General features: G+C 41.4%; 1 protein-coding gene across 2 annotated transcripts in view; it reads left to right on the top strand.

The window, feature by feature from the left end:
• Positions 1-15,101: 15,101 nt before the first annotated feature.
• LOC117748317 (zinc finger protein 385C-like) overlaps positions 15,102-20,929 on the top strand; it is a 32,040-nt gene continuing 26,212 nt past the window's right edge. For both annotated transcript variants that reach the window (XM_034557928.1, XM_034557927.1), the window contains exon 1: positions 15,102-15,500. In XM_034557928.1, the coding sequence (XP_034413819.1) occupies positions 15,491-15,500 (10 nt within the window). In that variant the 5' untranslated portion in view covers positions 15,102-15,490. The remainder of the gene's footprint in view (positions 15,501-20,929) is intronic.

The raw sequence follows: 20,929 nt of genomic DNA, 5'->3' as shown, positions 1-20,929 counted from the left end.
CCTCCCTTTTTTCTTGTCACGTTATGTTTTTCTTTTTATATATTTAGGACGGTAGTCGTCAGATTTTTTTTAACAATCAGAAGTGGGCCTTGATTTACAAAGGGCTGAGAAGCCTTGCATAAAATTGTATGTCACTGCCTTCATGTTACGTACAACTATGCACACAAACAGTGTTGTCACCCCATGTTCAGTCGAGTCCAGTCGAGTCCAATGGAAATGTAGAGACTAAAAATATACACCCTCTTAACAGCTCCCACTCACTTACCTAACCGAGTGAATCACTGCATCATATGAGTGGAACCTTTACAAATGACCTTGTCATAGAGATCTGACACGCAATATACCCCTCATGCTGCTGGATTATGTATGCCAACAACATAGTTGTGTCTATATAGTATGTACAGTGTGTGCATTTGTCTGTGCATGTCAATGGCTCGAATGCACCTATTTGGCTCACTTGTGTGCGTTTATGCTTCATTGAGCCCTCAAAGGGAGTCCTGCTTTCCTTCGGCTCCTTTCAAAATATAGATTATCATCCTTATTCTAAATCCACCACGGAGAGAAACAGACCATTTTTTAATCTGGTGTTCTTCATAAGGATTTACAGATTGGTTACTTAATTAATTTGCAAACCAATTTATAATGTATAAGCACGTCTGCACCTCATTTCCAAATACAGCAACACCCAAATAGAGACGGTAACCCCCCCATACACCCCACCACCCCCCACATGCTGCAACAAAAAAATATTTAAACTAGTTATTATTCCGCCAATCATTTGTATTATTATCTTGATTGTTCAGTGAATAGTTTTGTCTGTAAAATGAAAATAGTGAAAAACCCAGTATCTGTATGACAGATTTTGCGTTGCTAAATTAATACATTATTTCAATGAATTGCAGAGTAATTGCAGAGTAATTTTGAACTGTCAATTAATTGATTTATTGTTGCTTCAGCTCTGAGATATATTCCCCACAAGCGGTAGTCCCGTGCCAAATCATGTATTGTGCCTCAATAGCTGCAGCGTCCAGCATCTGTTTTTGTTTGCCATCCTGATGTCAGTTTTATGGTCTTAAAATAAAACTGTCTGTAAATGCTGAACAAATGGGAAATGCACCACAATTGAAATAGTATTGATCTCTAATGTATTTTATCCACATTTCAGTGCAGAGATCAATACATTTTCTGTCATCAGACTGAAATCCTCCAGCGTTCGCTCACCTCAAGACCAGCTCTCTGCAGAATTGATAGTCTGTGTTGTCCACGTTTCTTCACCAACCATTCAGTAAAATGTGGCTCTTTTTGTCCATTTCGTTGCCTTCTCTGCACAAATTACAGCATAATTGAGCTGCAATTTGTGTGAAAAAAGGTTCCAATTTATGTTTCCAGCGGATGGGCGGGGTTGCCTAGCAACACAACTGTAATTGTGGTCCACCTGTCGATCAATTGTTCGCTATGTCTTTTTGACTGCCAGGACTGAAAATACATGGAGGTGTTGGGGTTTTGTGTGGACACTGACTCATCACCCTGCAAATAGATCCTCTGAAGTGATTATTAGAAACATCCAAGAATATTACTTATATTCCTCCACCGTCCAGTTTCTCCATGTCTGCCCTCGCACTTTATCTGCTGCCATCTACTGTCGACGTACTGTGCAACTCGTCTTGGCCCGAGTGTCTGGAACAAAGCCATTTTTAAAAGAGCATGCTTATGCCGTCACATCCCGTTTACAGCTGACTTGCCTATACATGCTGATAGTCCGGCCATTAGGCATTTATAGCGTAATAGATCTACAGTTGCAGCGAATCAAGTGTAGCTATATATAGAGAAGTGCCATGCCGTACCAAGTCCCCATGACAAGACATAGGACACATGCTAACAAGTGCTTTAATCATATATTGAATGTAATGGAACACAATCTTTTTATGCAGTTGAAAGGAAGGAAACATCTGCCCATTTGGAACTTTTGTCAACGTAAATGTGTGTATTCAGGAAGGAAAAAATGAGATGTATTTTTATTCCAAATCAACTTTTTCCCTCTTCACAATGCCAAAGATTTTCTTCACCTCATTTGTCAAAGCACATTGCAAAACATATTTATCCCCGATGTGAAACCAGAGCCAGCGCACAAAGCACGTCATGCAGATGGAGAGAGAGGCTTAAAGGAAACCAGACGAACAGGTTGCCATATTCATCACCTGGTTATCCTCTATCCACCGCCCCACCTCACCAGACTAGCACAAGAAGAAGACCTTTGTGGACAAATGCATAACAAATTATATTTAACTTTATTTTCTTTATATGGCACTCTCTCAGCTTTTCTTAACCATGGAATAAAACATGAAGAATAAAAGCTTAGACCAGAGGTTCTCAATCTTTTTTTCAGCCAAGGATCTCTGACAAGCTAGAGAATATACCAGGGACCCCCTTATGTATGTCCATGGAATAATTTGAATTTCTTAGTTAGGTTAAATAACGGCACAAGAGAAAAGTATTAGAAAAAATATTAGACGTGTATTTAACTAATGTGCATATTTTAAGAATCATAGATTTAATAAATTATAATGTAATCTTTAACCGATAAGAGATTTAGAAAGTAAAATATTTTATTAAACTGATGTCTTTTGTAGAAAAAAAATGATATCTAATAATTAAAAACAAATTAAATAGTAGATTCAGAAAACCTTTAACCAATCTTTTTTCATAGCTACCAAAAATGGGTTCAGATAGTAAAGAATACATTTGCATGTCATAGAGCGAAGTTAATGATTCCTTATTCATGTATTTATTTTGCCACATTGCAGTTTGGAGTCGTGAAAAAGTGCAGTATTGAGTGTGAGATTTGCATAAGAACAGCAGGAAATGCCTTTATTTATTACTGTCTCAGGCTTACTGTATTTGGTTAAACAAACACACGTCCTATAGTACTTTGTGTCATGCTGATTTGTTTATGATTTCAACTTTCTATGGGTCAGCAGTACATGGAGCAGCAATTACAACCTTAGCATAAATATTCTTGGCTTTGTCTTTCAGCCGAGAGGCTGATGAGTGCTGTTATTTAAAGGACTGCTGAGGCCAAATACCTTCACTGGACAGCAGAGCAGATACTGTGTTAAGAGATAAAGGCACTGGCTTTTAAATAAAGTGGTTCCATGAGACATGGAGATCCTACTGTCAGCTCGCTGGGATTTATCTCCAACCACAGGGTCGGTGTACTGAGCTCTTTCTCCTGCATGGATGATAAAACCAGTAAGTACTCATACCGCTTTATTGTTCTGCAAACAATTATGATTACATAAGATATTGCAGTGGATTGCAAAACTAATTAACCAATACACTTTTTTAAGTGATATTTTTCCTGACATGTACTTTTTCTTTAAATATTTCGCTGTTCAGACTTATTTATTTTTCTCACCTGCGAAGAATGGAATGTTTTTTTCTTTTTATAAACATTAACTTTTTGATAAATTGAATGCTGAAAATTTGTTTCAGAAAGTGCATGAATGGTGCCTGTTGCAGAGACTCACTTTAAAGGATCAAATGTAGGCCTGTTAAGATTGCCATTAAGTCCAATTTCAGTTGAATTTATTGATATCATTTCAAAGTTAACAGTTTAAAAGTCACACCTGCCCTCTACAAGGTGTTAGGTCTTCTTTAAAAAAACTTGTGAAATGAATTATTAATAGAGGAACAGCTATAGCATAGTTTATATCATCAATCATAGATGTGCTGGAAATCCAACCTACAGTTTAATATATATGCTACAGTGTAATCTTTTTAGTAATAGTTAGAATTTATTAACATAAAATATACCTTTTGTAATTTTCAAATGAGACTTGATGTAATGCACTATTTTCAGTTAAATGTTTTTTTTTCTATGAAAAAAACTTGACTTGATACACTGATCTTTCCATGTGAAGATCAACCTTTAAAGGCATAATTTGTGCACGTTTTGTATATAATTCCCTCACAACTTTTTACCTTAAATTCTTGAAGAAGAACTTTTGTTTTACTCGCTCCACTGTGAACGGAAAGTCTGACAACAACTGAGTAAATCCTTCATGAATTGTGGTAAATAGATAGCCAGGTTCATCTATAACAAACTCTGTTCACACAACTGCAGAAGTTTCATTTATCCAGTGTACTCACTACTTCCCGAAGTCGTGCATTTTCGCCAAAGTCTTGCTATTTCAAACCCTTCCACCACTATTGTCTCCTGCACGGTCAAGTGTGAGGCGGTAGTGGTGAAGGGCGGAGGACTGAGCGGTTTCCAGCTGCCCACTCAGGTGCCAGACAGACAGAGAAGCTCTGGCTGTGTTACAAAGTGCCAACAGAAACCAGCAGCTGCCGGCTGGCTTGTTGTTTTGTAACGGAGCTGTCAGGTGCCAGCTCGACTGGTGCTGACCAGATAAAGATGAGTGAGAGGAGCAGCTCAGTTGGCTCCAAGTGGGATGGAGGGTTTACACATAAACCAGTGTCCCAAGAATTGACAGGAAAGCCTCAAAGATGACGAAACTGACTTCTGGTAGTTTTACCCTCCATTTCAGCCCTGAATTGAGGGACTGTGTCGATGCAAACCACCTTAAAGTGAGTCAATACTGTTCTGTGATGTCAGACCATTTACCGACGAAAGACTTTGGATCCAAGAGCAAAAGTCTGAGTTCTTATCCAGCAGCAGTCTGGCAAACAGCCAGAGAGTAAAATCATATTTCTGTCTCGGCCTCCGGGTCTGGGCAGGGAAATGATCATGAATCGTGGTATTTAAAAAAAGAAAGAAAAAGAAAGAAAGGAAAACAATCACATACCTGCATATATTGCTACGTGGTGATCAATCAAATCAAAAAGTACTGACCCAGTTAAGATTGGTAACTCCATCAGATGATCAACCGCAAATGTAATTCTTTCTTCTGGACATTTGGATGGCCAAAAATATGCAATTTGAAGACAGACTGTAAAGGTACAGCTGGTGAACAACATTTACATAACCTAACATAATAACATAATAACATAACAGAAAATACAACATAATTGCTGGTCCATATTACAGCAGAGGTACATTAACATATATATATTATTTTATTTTTTTACACCTAGTTGAAACTCTCATGTCCCCTGTCCAGTGCGAGGCTGTCGTATAACATCATTTGAATACTCATGGAGATGGGCTGCAGCTTTGAAGTCCATGCTGCTTGTCGGAGGCTGATGAATTCCTGTGAACACATTTCCCTTTCCGCTTTCATCTTTCCAACAGTCAAATTGAATTTTCCGAACGGCAAAGATTTTCACTTGTGGAGGCTCCTTATTGGTGGGGGGCTGCATTTAGCGAGGCGGAGGATAAAATGTCCAGCTGCATGAGGACTTAACTGATGCCATTATCATGCAAACCGCACCAAAACAAAGACTCCAGCTAAACTTTGGGTGACATTTCCACATTCTCAGCAGAGCTCGCGTTATAGCTGCAGATTGATTTATGCTGTCAGTCTGCCATAATCGCTCAGCCATTACAGGTATTAAGGCTATGTGCTCGCTATGAAATGTCGCTTTGTGTACCCCGAGAATCTGCTTTTATTATCTGATAAATAAAGATAAGCATTCGACAAGAGACTTATCGACAGACTGTGCTAGTCTCGTTTGTAATGCTGTGATGGGTGCCAGAGAAAGGCCATTGTTTTCAGCGGATGCATGTTTTAGGGCTGGGTTATTCTAGAAAAGACATGGTATACTGTCCTCTTATTTTGAGCCCTTTAATAGGACGACATAGAAGTTTGTAGATAAATCCAAGTGATGACCATCTTTTGTCTTCCTTAGGAATCCCTCTGTTTGGTACAGTGAAATATCAAGCACTATAATGGTGGTGTGCATACTGCAGTTTGGATCACACTCAAGAAAAAGACCTGAATGGAGCCATGCTGCTCTGTTGCCCCCCTGTGGATCCTTTAGCAACATACATTTTAAAGAAATGTCTTACATGGGAACTGTATTGTGTCTATATCACATGAATCGCTTGGCTAATGGCCTTTTTTTACTTTCTCCAGATATGAAGCGTCCAAAGAGCCCCGACTGGCTGGACAGCAGCCGTCCTCCCAAGAGTCAGGAGGGACAGGAGGAGGACATAGAAGAGGAAGATGAGGAGGAGAGGAAGGTGGCAGCAGTGCACAGGGCCAAACGTGAGCGACGTCAAGGCAGCAGCAGTGCCACTATGTGCCGGGTGTGCAACATACAGCTGAATTCTAACGCCCAGGCCCAGATCCACTACAGAGGGAAGACCCACCAGAGGAGGCTGCGCCGACTGGCAAAGGTCGTCAACACAGGTAAGGATGCCCCGATGCTATTGTCTCTATACTCATTTCACCTACCTGCGCAAAAGTTGATTTTCCTCCTGATTTACTGTAGATTATGAAAAGTATTTAGTTTAAGATTACATTAACAAAACGATACACTTTATTATTTTGGTTTGTAAACGTATCCTACTCGAGCGTATATTTCATATTTAATTTAGGGCTGGGCCTTATGACGAAAATCAAAATCATATTGCAACGATATTGTAGGGTTTGATGCTTTTGTAAAAGAATTTACACAATGAGATCTTTTATAAATAATCATCTTCAAAAGTGAATCATATTAAGATTGAGATCAAATTGAGAATAAGTGTGAGCTTTAGCAGACAATCAGCATTTTAAATTGACAATTCAAGGCAAATTAAAACGACTTAAAAGACACAAAGAGGCCAAGAACTCCCAAGGGAATGGGCTTTTCGATATTTTGAAAACCACTGGTGTAACTAATAACAAAAATAATGACTCCATTATATTGAAGTCTCGCAGTAAGCCATGCCAGGAAAACATCATGTACCAGAGCCCTGCTGGAGCATCTAAATGGAACAGAGCCACGTTATTAATTACACCTTTTCGCTTTTTATGCGTTAAAATGTCTGCTTTCAAGGATATCAAATGTACGGGCTTGAATCTCAAATATTGTGATGTTTTGTAATGAAGCAGCTGAACCAGTTATTGCTAGAGAAGAACAACATTGACCAACATTGTCTAAAATGATCATAAACTGCCTCAACATGACCATAGTTTTATCAACAGCTCTTGCAGTCTGAACAAAACAGAATATTATGAACTTCTCCAAATTGCTATTTACTGCAGGGCTGCTGTATTGTCAATGGTTCTGTTATTTTGTCATCCGGAGTGTTTTAATCATTTTTTCCTCCACAAGAAGGTCTGTTTACAAGTGCGAGAAAATGTTTTCTTGGTGCTGGAGTTTGATATGAAGTGCAGGTACTGTGTCTGGCTTTCACACTGTTATCTGTTCCAAATACAGAAGGGTTTATGAAACATTAAAAAAAACAAAGATATACAATTTGGAGCCACCACAACCTGTCAGAAAAGATTTGCTTCTCCTTAGCACTGACTATGCGAGTTGTGCTGTGTAGTTTAACATGTAATAGTCTTTCAGCAGACACGGACCCTGATACCTAACACAACTTCTTTAGTCAGAGAGTATGCCAAAAGACAGCAATAAACAAACACCTCAGTCACAATCTTGTAATTGTTCACATTTGCAAAACATGAGGACCTGTTATTTACTATTCCAGAAGAGCGCCTCGCCATTTACAAGCACTTCCTGCACACCTGTTTTGATGACGAGGGGCCATTAATCACCTTCCCTCACCACCACCTGTGTCACTCTACCACGGTGACCTGCTTGATCAATCAACACTCGGAAAATAAAAGCCTCTAATGAACAACTGCCCAATAAGATGGCACTTTTTAATGTTGATTTATGAGGCTGTCTCTCTGTTGGCTCACCACACATATCTAGCTGTTTCAATCCAACACAGGGCATGAAATGAAATGAATACCATATCCATTGTTTAATTTCTCTCTCACTTCAACCTCATCAGAATGTTATTGACTATTTCTGTGTCAGATAATAGCCTTTGCAGATCATCATTCATACTTAAAAGTGTGAGACTGATCCAGAGCACAAGCCAATTGTGTCCTGTATTTATCTACCTTGTATTTTTTGACTTGTTAGGGTCTTTGGTGCTCAAAGAGGCTTTTCTGTAAATGTTAACTTCTGTTCTAGCAATTAAATAAAATTGACTGGTGACACTCTATAGGGTGGAAGTCCGTGCCGCAGGGCAACTGCAGAAGTTAGCACTGCACCAGTTGTTTTCGACAAAAAAGCCAATTGGAAACAATCATTTGGAATATTGCGGAAAAAAAGTCTCTGTGTAAAACACAAGATTGGGATGACAGTTGTCAAGATAATCATCGCAACTGTACACCAATTTTAGGATTTTTGAAATGTGAATGCAATCAACAGAAGTATAATGCTCATGTTAAGCTAGAAACAAACTACCGTACACCCTGTTCAAATGGAGCCAGTAAACACACTGAGGCTGTAAAGGTGGAGTAGTCGGCTTGATGACATTTTGTAGTGTCATTTGGCCACTTGTTAGCAACCACCTATTTAAGACATGTAAAAGCTTCAAATCTACTGGCATATTTTATATTGTAGAACCAAACGTTAAAATATCCTAAGCTTGTGTTAACCACAAACACTATTTTCGACATCTTATCAAAAAACCATGCAAAAAACCCAGCACTTCAGGTTTCCTCATCTCAAAGTGCAAAAACTAATTTCCGGCTTTTAGGACTCATTCCTGCAGCACTCTATAGTGCACTTATTACCTGTTTTGGACTCAGCCAGGACCTTCAGTGCCAGGGGAATTATCCATTCCAAATTGGGTGAAAATATGAAAAACCAAAGCTATCCATCAGTTATAATGAAGACATATTAGTTATCATTGGAGACATCTTCTAATAATACATCAGAAGAAAAGCCAACATCAGAAAGAACAGAGTGGTGCTATACTATTGGTGGTTCATGTATTGTATATTCTATAAGGCAATCTCAAATCTGCTAATTTTTAGCATGCAAAAATATTGTCCACAACATAAATGTTACTTTGTCTCTGAGAATCGGATTTAGGTCATACTCCAATACACAGCAATCTGGATTTTTATATCCACATGACATCACCATGCAGGCGACATGCAGCTCTGTGCAGTGGTTTCCTCTGTGATGATAAACTCAACACCATTTATTTATCATTATTACTCATGGTCCTTCGACATTTCACAGAAGGAAAAACACATTGTAAGTAATAAAAAAAATGGTGGTTGAATGTTATTGGACCTGCAACCTGCTATTAAAATATATTGTCGTTAGCTCGTTTGTGTCCGCATTGTGATCGGATCTCACTATATTTTATATATATATTTATTTTTAAGTCTGCATAAGGGCGGTTTTAAGTATTTTGTCACTTTTCCCTTGTACAGTAAACACAATGCATACTCAAAACCTGCATAATTTATGGAAGTGGGTCACAGCTTATGTCTAATAATGTTGATAGCTGTTGCCCATCATTTAGACTGCATTGCCATATTTATTTGACTGAAGAGATGTATTATCGGGAGAACCATACGAGTGTCACAACAATCTGAGAAAGTGTGAATGTGACCTCTATTCTGCTCCAGTTTGCTGGCAAGACAGCAGGGAGCTCTCGGATGTAAATGCTGCCCTTATGGACACATTTCTCTAAAACAAGGGTTGTTTAAGAAATACTTCCCTACTATAAAAAAAAGCACACACTTTGATATACAGAAACCTTTTTGAAAAAACATAATTTCTTTCTATTTTAGTGCAGGGCATAGCAAAAAAAAAATCAATGTTTATTGTTCATCATTGCATGCCTTTGATAATGCACACGGGTTGAGAGGTTAGACATCAACAGCATCAGCACCGACAGCGTTTAAACACCCAACTGGCTGCAGGCCACACATGTCAGAGCTATCTCGTCCAATAATTGATAGTTAAGATGAGGCTCACTCATGGGCAGCTTGTGTCGGTCCCTCAGGGTGAAGGGCCTCTCGTTTCCTCACATGGGGCACGGTGATTTCACACCGGCAATGTTTGAACTGGTTAAATGAACCCTTCAGTGTTTAATCCCTTTTGTTTGGGTTGTTGTGAAATTGGCAATACCACATTCAAACAGCTGCCGGCCCTAAAAATAGGTGTGAAATGGTTTTATGTGAGCCATAGACAGAAAAATAGCCTGTGAATTATCCTTTTAAAGACAGACCGCCTAATTTATTGAGGTATCCTGTACTTTGTCGTATTTGAAGCTGCAACGTATGTATTTAAAAAAATGTTTATTATAGATAGATGGATAGATATTATAAATCAGACAATTTCATAATAGTAATTTAAAAATTTTAAATGCTCATCACACGTTCCTGGAGTCCAAAGTGACTTTTTCAAATGTTGACTGACAGTGAGAAATTCTTAGATAATCAGTTTGTATTTGCAATAGCATAATTAATACGTCACAATATATTAGATACCTGTAATAAGTATTTCTAATATTTCTGCAGAGCTACAGTATGAATTGTAAATATGTGTGTTTACTCACGCATATGGTATTTTGTTAAGCGCTGGTTGTTATCATTAGACCGATAAAAACCTTAAAGGGATAGTTCACCCCAAAATACATGTTTCCTCTTACCTGTAGTGCTATTCATCAATCAAGATTGTTTTGGTGCGAGTTGCCGAGCTTTGGATATATTGACCGTAAAGATCTCGGCATTCTCTTGAATATTATGGGACGATCAATTAGATAATCTATCCATATAAATGGAAAATAAAGATAATACACAGACCTTGTTGTGAGCAGTTTCATATAGGAACTTTGGTTGAAAGTAAATTGTTTTTGATACCTTCAAAACTAGGCAACTCGTACCGAAACAATCTAGTTTGATAAATAGCAATACAGGTAAGAGGAACAAGATGTATTTTAATATAGAGTGAACAGTCCCTTTAGAGTTGTATACCTAAACAACAAAGCCCCCTGTAGAATTTTTGTTTTCACATTGAACTCTAAGCATCCCGTTAATGTGGGAACTGATATCATTTAATAAAAACAACATGACTCGTTACTATATTCAACAACAGTTTTCAGCCATGCATATTTTTTGTTAAAGCTTGAGAATAAATTGAAATATTGCTACACACAAAAGGCATGTTTTAAACAATGTCTCACAAGCCATTCTCTCTGTTGCCTGTTTCAAAGTGGAGACAAGAAAAGGAGGATGAGCAAGTCAATTAAGTTGACTGTTGGTATAATTCAGTCTGTGGGGCGATGAAACCAGCAGCTGAACTAGCATTCCCTTTATTTAGTCGCATGAAGTGATTGCTGAAATATAAAGCGATTTTAATAGGGTGCTTCTCACTGGGGGCCTTTTTGAAAAGAGAACAGACCAGAGCAGTTTCCTCTTCCTGCACTCAACACTAAGCTGCTGAGCCACTGTGGAGTCGTTTCAGTCCAGAAGTTATGGTTTCAGACTTTTCAGTATGATCTGTGTTTGTGTGATGCTTATAAACTCATGAAAGTGCCTTATTTGAATTGTTTTAGTGTGCCCCAGATTTTAAGTGCTTTTAAAAGGTGAATGTGCTTAATTCAGCACCAGCTAAAGACAATAGCCCCTTTCGGATATGCACAACTTTATGTTAATCTGTGGGTTTAAAAAAAGAACGCAAACATTTTCCCTTAATTCCTGCGTTTACCTGCGAGTCCCATGAAATTACCAGTCTGAATGTCACGCCTACAGCACTTTCCTAAAGATAGCACTCCTCCCCATGATTGGTGATGTTTTACAGGGGTATTTATGTTGCCTGGGAGGAGGTACAACCTTAAAGGTTAAAGTCAGGCAACAAAAGGTTCTTGTGCGCAGTTAACACCACCGATTACATGACTGTAACATCATTTCCAGCAAGCTTACCCTTCAAGATGTGGAATGATGTGTATCTTTGGCTATTTGTAGGAGTATATACAGTATACACGCGCTGTATATGCTCGCTCACCATTTCCTAGTTTTTTTTACTTAGCTGTTGCCATAGATGGCCCCAAAAGCCTCAGGGACTGGCTCTGTCATCTACAGGTCAGTGAACGTTTTAGAGATTACCCAAGGAGCTGTACATGAACTCTATACCCAAATAAAAATATAAAAAGTAAATTTTGGGTATTTTAGCTGGCAGTTTGTGTGAGTTGTGTTTGTGAGAGCAATATCCTGCATATGAAGCAGAGTCAGAATATTTGAATACTTTAATACAAACATGAGGAAGGTTGGAGTAATCTTTGTAGTGAAATAGTGGTTGTGTAGTATGAAAACTATATGCATGCATGCAATGGGCTGCGATACTGTTAAAATACATTAAAAAGGTTTTTGGGAGGTGGATTAGATTGAGAGCAAAGAGGCTTTGAAAATCATTTCCCTCTCAGTTTCTGTCTCCCTTTACCAACTTGGCTATTTCCATAAGTCACCTGGCACGTCAATCGAACGCACCTAAAGAGTCCATAGGTGAATAGAAGTATGCATAGTAAGTCCACAGCTAGATGAAAGCATGCTGTGTGTAGCCGACATGCAATCGCTCCGCTCGAGGCCGTCTCCCTGCACAATCATTTGAATGCAGCAGGCTGAAATCAAGTGTATAACTGTCAGGATTCGTCAGTGTTGTGCTTCCACACCACACTTATTCAAGTGGACAAGGAGCCAGCAAGGAGCACACAGGGCAGACACAAGCAGTGTGTGTGTGTGTGTGTGTGTGTTGTGTGCGTGTGTGTGTGTGTGTTGTGTGTGTGTACATGTGTGTGTCTTGTGTGTGTGTACATGTGTGTGTGTTGTGTGTGTGTACATGTGTGTGTGTTGACAACACTTGTATGACATTTGGTTTCAGGGTACAGACTATGAGAATAATTGTGTTTATTTGAGGTGATTATAGTGACTGTGGAATGAATAACAAAGCATCGAGGGCCTGACCTCACCAGCGGTGGTGCGTCCGTGTCTTTGTTGCCTTTACAAATAACCAAAGATGTGCTTATGGAATGAGTCGAGTTCTGGGATGAAACTCTTCCTCTCCTCTTCTTCAGCAATTGAAAGCAGTGAATTTTAAGATTAATTTATTCTCTTTATATTTAAGAACATGTCCATGGGGAAACTGGACACAAACTCTTAAGACGTTCTCAGATCCTTTACGCAGTCAAATCTGTGTGTGTGACACATTGCAACTCAAAGAGCCATTGCAGGTGAATATCACAGAAACAAACTCTGCTCTGCAGTGTGTCAATACAGTAATCATCCAAAGATTAGTCCGGAAAATGAGCGAGCTATTAGATGAACAATAATCTCTCCCACCTGCTCATTAAAATAAACACTCTGGAGTTACATGCTGCCGGTTGCCTGATCTCAAATGGTTTGAAATTAGCGTTGAGTATGGAAAGAGCGGCACTATCAATATGTTAAGCGTCCATGATTTATATTTTTGTAACTCGTTAAAGAGCGATAACCCTCTTTTGCATCGAAGATTGACTTCTACTGATAATGTGTCTATATTATGCATTTCAATAAGAACTATAATATATACAATATTTGCATGGAATATACTGTACATACTATCATCGATGGCAAATATAGATAATTCCTGGCTGAAGACGTATATAATTCTTTCAATTGAATGTGTGATTTGTGTGTGTTGCATTAGAGGTGAGATCTACATGTCCTCACTATTAGCGACCCTTTAGACCAGTAGATATACATGTGTGAAATTGTCCTAACAAGTAGCCTGACGGAAACTTGACTCAACAAATGGACTATCCCAGTTTGAGAATAAATAGAGAAATAAAATACATCTTCAAACCAATAATAATGCTTCATTAGAGATTCATGCAGTTTTCCAAAAAGTTATTTTAAATACCTTTTAAAAGTATTTAAAGGTGTTAAGTGAGACCGTGGCTACGTTCATATTACAAGTAAATGTGGCCAAATCCACAAAACATATATTTTCTCTTGTGTGACACAGATCTGATTGGATCGCATTTATTTTCAATCAGATGTGGGCCTCTTTCATATGTGGTCCTAAATCTGATCATATATCTGATCACTGGCAGTCCGACAGCTGTGAGAACGGTCATATTGAAATTCATGTGTTTCTCAGAGTTATAGAGTTCATCTGCTAAACTCAGCATCACGCTTCACTCCGTGGAACAAACCGCATCGTTGAGGCAGACGAGCATTATCTGGAAAACGTTGCGTTCCTTCACTTTACAAAATGCATGCAGAATTATGTTAAATCATGTCCACTGAATGAGAAACCTTCAATTAAATTCAAATGTTGCGTAACTGTTGGCTGACTCTTCTCTCCTTGTGCTACTGTTACACTTTGTGTTTCTCATCAAAATGCAACATTTCAGCCACTCGTGTGATCATCATCATCATCATCAGAAACGACATGGTAAAATGTAAACGTGTATAAAATGAGAAACTCCGGGGGTTTGAATGATATGACTAGCAGCAGAGGGTGTGAACCTTCACAACACAAAACTGAAAAACTGTGGAACAAATAAACTATTACTCCACCTGCTTACTTTGGCTGAACCTTAATCCAGTGATGTTTAATGATGATGATGATTATAGCATTTACACTGAAGCGATGGTGGAAGAAATTATGATTATGTGCTGCATGATTGACTCAGGTATTTTTGATTGAACGCTCTGCACTCAACCTATTGGAAATGTAAACAGGAGTGTAGAAGTTATTTATTCTCATCAAACGGGAGCTTATTGCAGTCAATCAGCACAAAGACCCGACCGCAGTGTCTGACGTAAACATATAAGCTGTATCGTTTGGATGTGGACTGAAAGCTTTTAAATGTCTTAGCGCTGTGCCCATGATGTTGATAACTCTGGGGAGCAGCACAGCTGCATTTTAAGCATGAACTGTAAGCAGAATAGGAACAGATTGATGAATTAGTATATTATTGTTGTCAAGTAATCGCAGGAAGGCAATTACATTTGAATGTCCTAAAGGAAGCATGCAGCCATGAACCCTGAATAGAAAATGGAGCTGGGAAGAAGAACAAGAAGAACAAGAAAAGGGAGAGAGGTGGGATGTTCATGTTAGCCAGTCCCATGCCAGCTCTCTCTCTCTCTCTCTCTCTCCCCCACCCTCACTCACTCTCTCTTACATACTCATGCACACAGAAGAAAACACACTTGCTCTTCAGACTCTCACCATCTCACTCTAAGCCTTTTTTTTCCTCCTCCGCCGTTTCTCTCCTCCGTCTCTTAAAGGGCAGCGTGATCAGCGGAGCGCGACCCTTTTAATTGAAGCACATAGCTGCGGCAGTTTGGCTCACGGCCAAGATGTGTGGTTGACCGAGGAAGGAGCTCACACCTCAGTTAGAGAATCAAAGTGGATGGAAAGATAGACAAAGACGGAGAAGGTTATCTGTGAGGAGGCACTTTTTTTTTTTAAATGTGTTTTTTTGCTCAACTTCTCTGATGGGAGATAAACTGTCAGCTGGCGTCTGAGTCAAATACAGAAGAAAGTGGCGAGCAGAGGAATCACAAAACACGTGGAGATGGTGTTCGGTAAGACCATTTGTTTACTCTTACGTTATGTGTCAGTGCCACTTTGGGAATTTATGGGAATGCAATCGTCTTAACACGTAGCTGAGGTTGTATTCGTCTTGCGACGTGTCGTTTGTGTGCATTAATCTGCGTAAATGCATGCGAGAACTCCCCTGGCAACGTGTGATGAACAACAATGTATTCCCATCGTTGCTCAAGGGTAGGCTCAGTCTCCTGCCTATACCATCTGCCCTCTTTCAGTCCCCCTGCATCCAAAATGAGTCCCTCGCCTGTTTGTTTTTCTAATTGACCTCTTTTGATGAAGCCAAGTGTGAAGTTCAGACCAACGCACCACTGTGGCTCCCAGATGTGTCGAGTCATTTTAAAGCCACACAAGAGCCGCGTTGATATCACTGCGCAGATTGCTGGCAATTATGTCTTTGCCTCCCAAGGGAAATATGCCCAGATTAGCTCGCATAATTGGAACCTGTTAAAGATAAAGGCAGTGTGGGTATTAAAACAAATCCACCAATTCTACTAAGGAGCGAAATGCTGTTTGCATTTAGGGTTTTATGAATTTAGAACTACTTTAACCATTTTTATTTATCAGTACACATTGGGACAGTTCATCATTTGACCTCTAGATACAAGGATGCAAATGAAAGAGTTTAATATGTGTGGTAGAGCTGTTATGATTAATCAGCATTTATTGTGATAATCTATTCATCCTTTCAGTCACTTTTCAACACTAAAGGTAGCAGATGTTCTGCCTTGATCTGTTTTATATCACTTACAATTGATATCCTGGGTGGTTTGGACTGTTGATTGGACAAAACAATTTAAACATGTCACCCTGGTCTCTGGTGGGTTGTGATGGGCAGATTTCAATATTTTATAGAGAAACCAATTGAACAAGAAAATAATAAGCAGATTAATCCAGAATTAAATCAATTTAGTTGCAGCCTTAGATAAAGGTTTGTGTTTTTCATTTTGGATGAACAATGAGGCAAACGTTATTGTAGTCATCATATGATGAGGATGAGAAAGAAGGGTAATTTCTCATCTCCGAGAGTTAACATATGGCGCAGGTTTAAATTATGTGTATTCATTTGCATTTTGTGATATACTTCAGTGGCTTATGTACACATACACACTGCACCGTGTCTGCCTGGAAAAACTACTAAGACATGTCTGTGTGGCAGCTCTGGATGCTTTCTTCTTTAAATGGCAGATTAGAGAGATCAAAGGGAAACAGTTGGAGGGGAGATAACTGTAGAGTTTTGCCTGGTGGCCATGCTGCAGCTGTTCTCCCCCCCCCCCCACCACCACCACCACCACCCCCACCCCTCCTCAAGAGCTGCGTTTGGAGGCTGCAGTGACAGCCTACGTATATAAATCTTTTTCTCTGTTCAGTATAACATGCAAGAGATGTAGTGATGTGTAAACATTCTAGCATAACGTTTATTTCTGCAGCTTTGAGATTTATATTTTTGTTAACTTTTGTTGATGGGTATATAAAATGCTATGTAGCACAGCAGAAATTACAATAGTGTAATGGCACATTACGAGATCTGTTTCCATGGATAATACCACATGACGCACACAGAACGACACGGTGACTGGTTTAGGTAATTACGTGTTCAGAGGTGCACAGAACAATTGCAACACAATTCGAAAATAACTGCGTCCAGGGGGTGTAAGACACCTAAAATCTAAGAGCTACATGGTTGGTTCACGTCTGTGGAGCTTTATAGGTTTGTTTAGCTATTTTCAAAAACCTAATATTGCAAATCGCTCTCTAGAAAACATGAAACGAAGAACTAATATGAAAGCTAACCGGGGAATACAACAAGGCACAACATAATTAATGAATACATATTTGGTAGAAATAGGAAAAACTATTTACTAAAAATAGACATAATCAGGACCGAACAATAAAACGGGTCAAAAGGGAATTTTTCAACTAAGATTTATAACCTAAACAAATGCAATTATTATGACATTGTAAAATAATGTATTCCAGTATTTGGGGCACATTGTCCCTTTTTAATTTTCAGTTGAGTCATTAGCACCCTGTTCCCCCTCCTCTTGCCCTCTATTGTCATCTAACAAATGCTGCAAAATGTTAACATGTTAATTTAAAAGAGATTACAAAAAATGGATTGTGATTACAATAAATATATAATCATAATGTGTGACGCAGGCCTGTAAATTCTCATAATAAAATGCATTCTGCCACCAACACGCATACAACATATTTATTATATGTCAGAGAATTGCTTTAAATTGCAACAGATGATAGTTGTATGATCAACTTGAAATAACATAATGCAGCGAAGCATGAAGCTGTTTAAATCTTATTTGATTGCACCTGAAGTATACATAATAAAGTAAAAAAACTAGACTGTTAAATTGTCAGAATAATCATTATCATCATGTGAGTGATTTGGAAAAAGGTGTCTAGCTTGCTGTCATGATAGAGAAGGGAAACATATAATATTGTTTATTAAAATACAGAAATGATCATGTAAGAAAAAACATAGACTAGCTCTAGGGACGTGGAACGTCACCTCACTAGCGGGGAAAGAGCCGGAGCTGGTGCAGGAGGTGGAGCGGTACCAGCTAGATATAGTTGGGCTCACCTCCACGCACAGCATGGGCTCTGGAACCAAGCTCCTGGAGAAGGGTTGGACTTTGTCCTTTTCTGGAGTTGCCCAGGGTGAGAGGTGCTAGGCTGGAGTGGGGATACTCACAAGCCCTCGGCTGAGCGCCGCTGTGTTGAAGTTTTCCCCGGGGAACGAGAGGGTCGCCTCCCTGCGCCTACGGGTTGCGGGGAGTAAGGCTCTGACTGTTGTTTGTGCTTATGCACCGAACAGCATTTCGGAGTATCCGGCCTTCTTGGAGTCGGTGGGAGGGGTCCTGGAAAGGGCGCCGCCTGCCGACTCCAAAGTTCTCCTTGGAGACTTTAACGCTCACGTGGGCAATGACAGAGAAACCTGGCGGGGCGTGATTGGGAGGAACAGCTTGCCCGATCTGAACCCGAATGGTGTTTTGTTGTTGGACTTCTGTGCTAGCCACAGTTTGTCCATAACGAACACCATGTTCGAACATAAGGTGGCTCATAAGTGTACCTGGTACCAGAACACCTTAGGCCGGAGATCAATGATCGACTTTGTAATCGTATCATCTGATCTGCGGCCGTATGTCTTGGACACTCGGGTGAAGAGAGGAGCAGAGCTGTCAACTGATCACCACCTGGTGGTGAGTTGGATCAGATGGCGGGGGAGTCGGCTAGAAAGACCTGGCAAGCCCAAACGTGTAGTGAGGGTGAACTGGGAACGTCTGGCAGAGGATCCTGTCCGGGAGGTCTTCAACTCCCACCTCCGGAAGAACTTCTCACAAATCCCGAGGGAGGCTGGGGACATGGAATCCGAGTGGACCTTGTTCAAAGCCTCTATTGTGGACGCGGCTGCTCGGGGCTGTGGCCGGAAGGTCATCGGTGCCTGTCGTGGCGGCAACCCGAGAACCCGGTGGTGGACACCGGAGGTGAGGGAAGCCGTCAAACTGAAGGAGGCCTTTCGGGCCTGGCTGGCCCAGGGGTCTCCTGAAGCAGCTGACAGGTACCGGCGGGCCAGAAGGGCTGCAGCTGCGATGGTCGCGGAGGCTAAAACTCGGGCATGGGAGGAGTTCGGGGAGGCCATGGAGAAGGACTTTCGGTTGGCCTCAAGGAAGTTCTGGCAAACCATCCGACGGCTCAGGAAGGGAAAGCAGGGTCTACCACAGGCTGTTCTCAGCAGGGGGGGGGGACTGCTGACCCGGACTGGGGACATCGTCGGGCGGTGGAAAGAGCACTTTGAGGAACTCCTAAACCCGGCCAACATGTCCCCCGGAGAGGGGGCAGCGCCGGAAGACTTTGGGGTGGTTTCACCCATATCCCTGGCAGAGGTCGCTAAGGTAGTCAAAAAGCTCCTTGGTGGCAAGGCGCCAGGGGTGGATGAGATCCGCCCTGAGATGCTGAAAGCGCTGGACATTGTAGGGCTGTCTTGGCTGACACGCCTTTTCAGTGTCGCATGGGGGTCGTGAACAGTGCCCATGGACTGGCAGACCGGGGTGGTGGTTCCCATCTTCAAGAAGGGGGACCGGAGAGTGTGCTCGAACTATCGTGGTATCACACTGCTCAGCATCCCGAGAAAAGCTTTACCATCGCAAGATTACTGGAGAGGTCCTGGGAGTTGGCCCAACCAGTTTACATGTGCTTTGTAGACCTGGAGAAGGCTTTCAACCGGGTCCCTCGGGGGTTTTTGTGTGGGGTGCTGCGGGAGTATGGGGTGCTAGACCCGTTGGCACGGGCCATCCGGTCTCTGTAGGAGCTGTGTTCGTATCCTTGGTAGTAAGTCAGACACGTTCCCGGTGTGTGTTGGCCTCCTCCAGGGCTGCCCTTTATCACCGGTCCTGTTCGTGACCTTCATGGACAGGATATCTAGGCGCAGCCAGGGGGCGGAGAGGATCCGGTTCGGGAGTCTCGGGATCGCCTCTCTGCTGTTCGCGGATGATGTGGTCCTGTTTGCTTCCTCGGACCGTGACCTCCAGCATTCACTGGGGCGTTTTGCAGCCGAGTGCGAAGCGGCAGGGATGAGAGTTAGCACCTCCAAATCTGAGGCCATGGTGCTCTGCCGGAAACCGGCGGATTGCTCCCTCCAGGTGGGGACAAACTGCCTACCCCAAGCGAAGGAGTTCAAGTATCTCGGGGTCTTGTTCACGAGTGAGGGTAAGGTGGAGCGGGAGATCGACAGGCGGATCGGTGCGGCTGCAGCAGTAAAATAGGCGCTGTACCGGTCCGTCTTGGTGAAGAGGGAGCTGAGCCGGAAGGCAAAGCTCTCCATTTACTGGTCGGTCTACGTTCCAACCCTCACCTATGGTCACGAACTCTGGGTCGTGACCATAGGTGAGGGTTGCAAGCGGCCGAAATGAGCTTCCTCCGTAGGGTGGCCAGGCTCAGCCTTAGAGATAGGGTAAGGAGCTCGGACATCAGGGGGGAGCTTGGAGTCGAGTCGCTGCTCCTTCGTGTCGAAAGGAGTCAGCTGAGGTGGTTCGGGCATCTAGTCAGGATGCCTCCTGGACGCCTCCCATTAGAGGTTTTCCAGGCCAACTGGTAGGAGGCCCCGGGGAAGACCGAGGACACGCTGGAAGGATTATATCTTCTGGCTGGCCTTAGAACGCCTCGGGATCCCCCAGAATGAGCTGGAAAGTGTTGCGGGTGAGAGGGAAGCCTGGGTCGGCCTGCTGAACCTGCTGCCACCGCGATCCGACCCCGGATAAGCGGCCGATAATGGATGGATGGATGGATGATTGCTAGTTTTTCACTTCAAAGGGTGTAAATAAAAACGGGAGGTAAAGTGATTCCAGTATATCAATAAGTTTTTTACGCATATTTTGATTATCAGAATAAT

The sequence above is a fragment of the Cyclopterus lumpus genome, chromosome 19, assembly GCF_009769545.1.
Source record: "Cyclopterus lumpus isolate fCycLum1 chromosome 19, fCycLum1.pri, whole genome shotgun sequence".
Taxonomy (NCBI): Eukaryota; Metazoa; Chordata; class Actinopteri; order Perciformes; family Cyclopteridae; genus Cyclopterus; species Cyclopterus lumpus.
The sequence above is the reverse complement of the archived record's forward strand: the minus strand, read 5'-3'. Positions and strand labels throughout refer to the sequence as shown.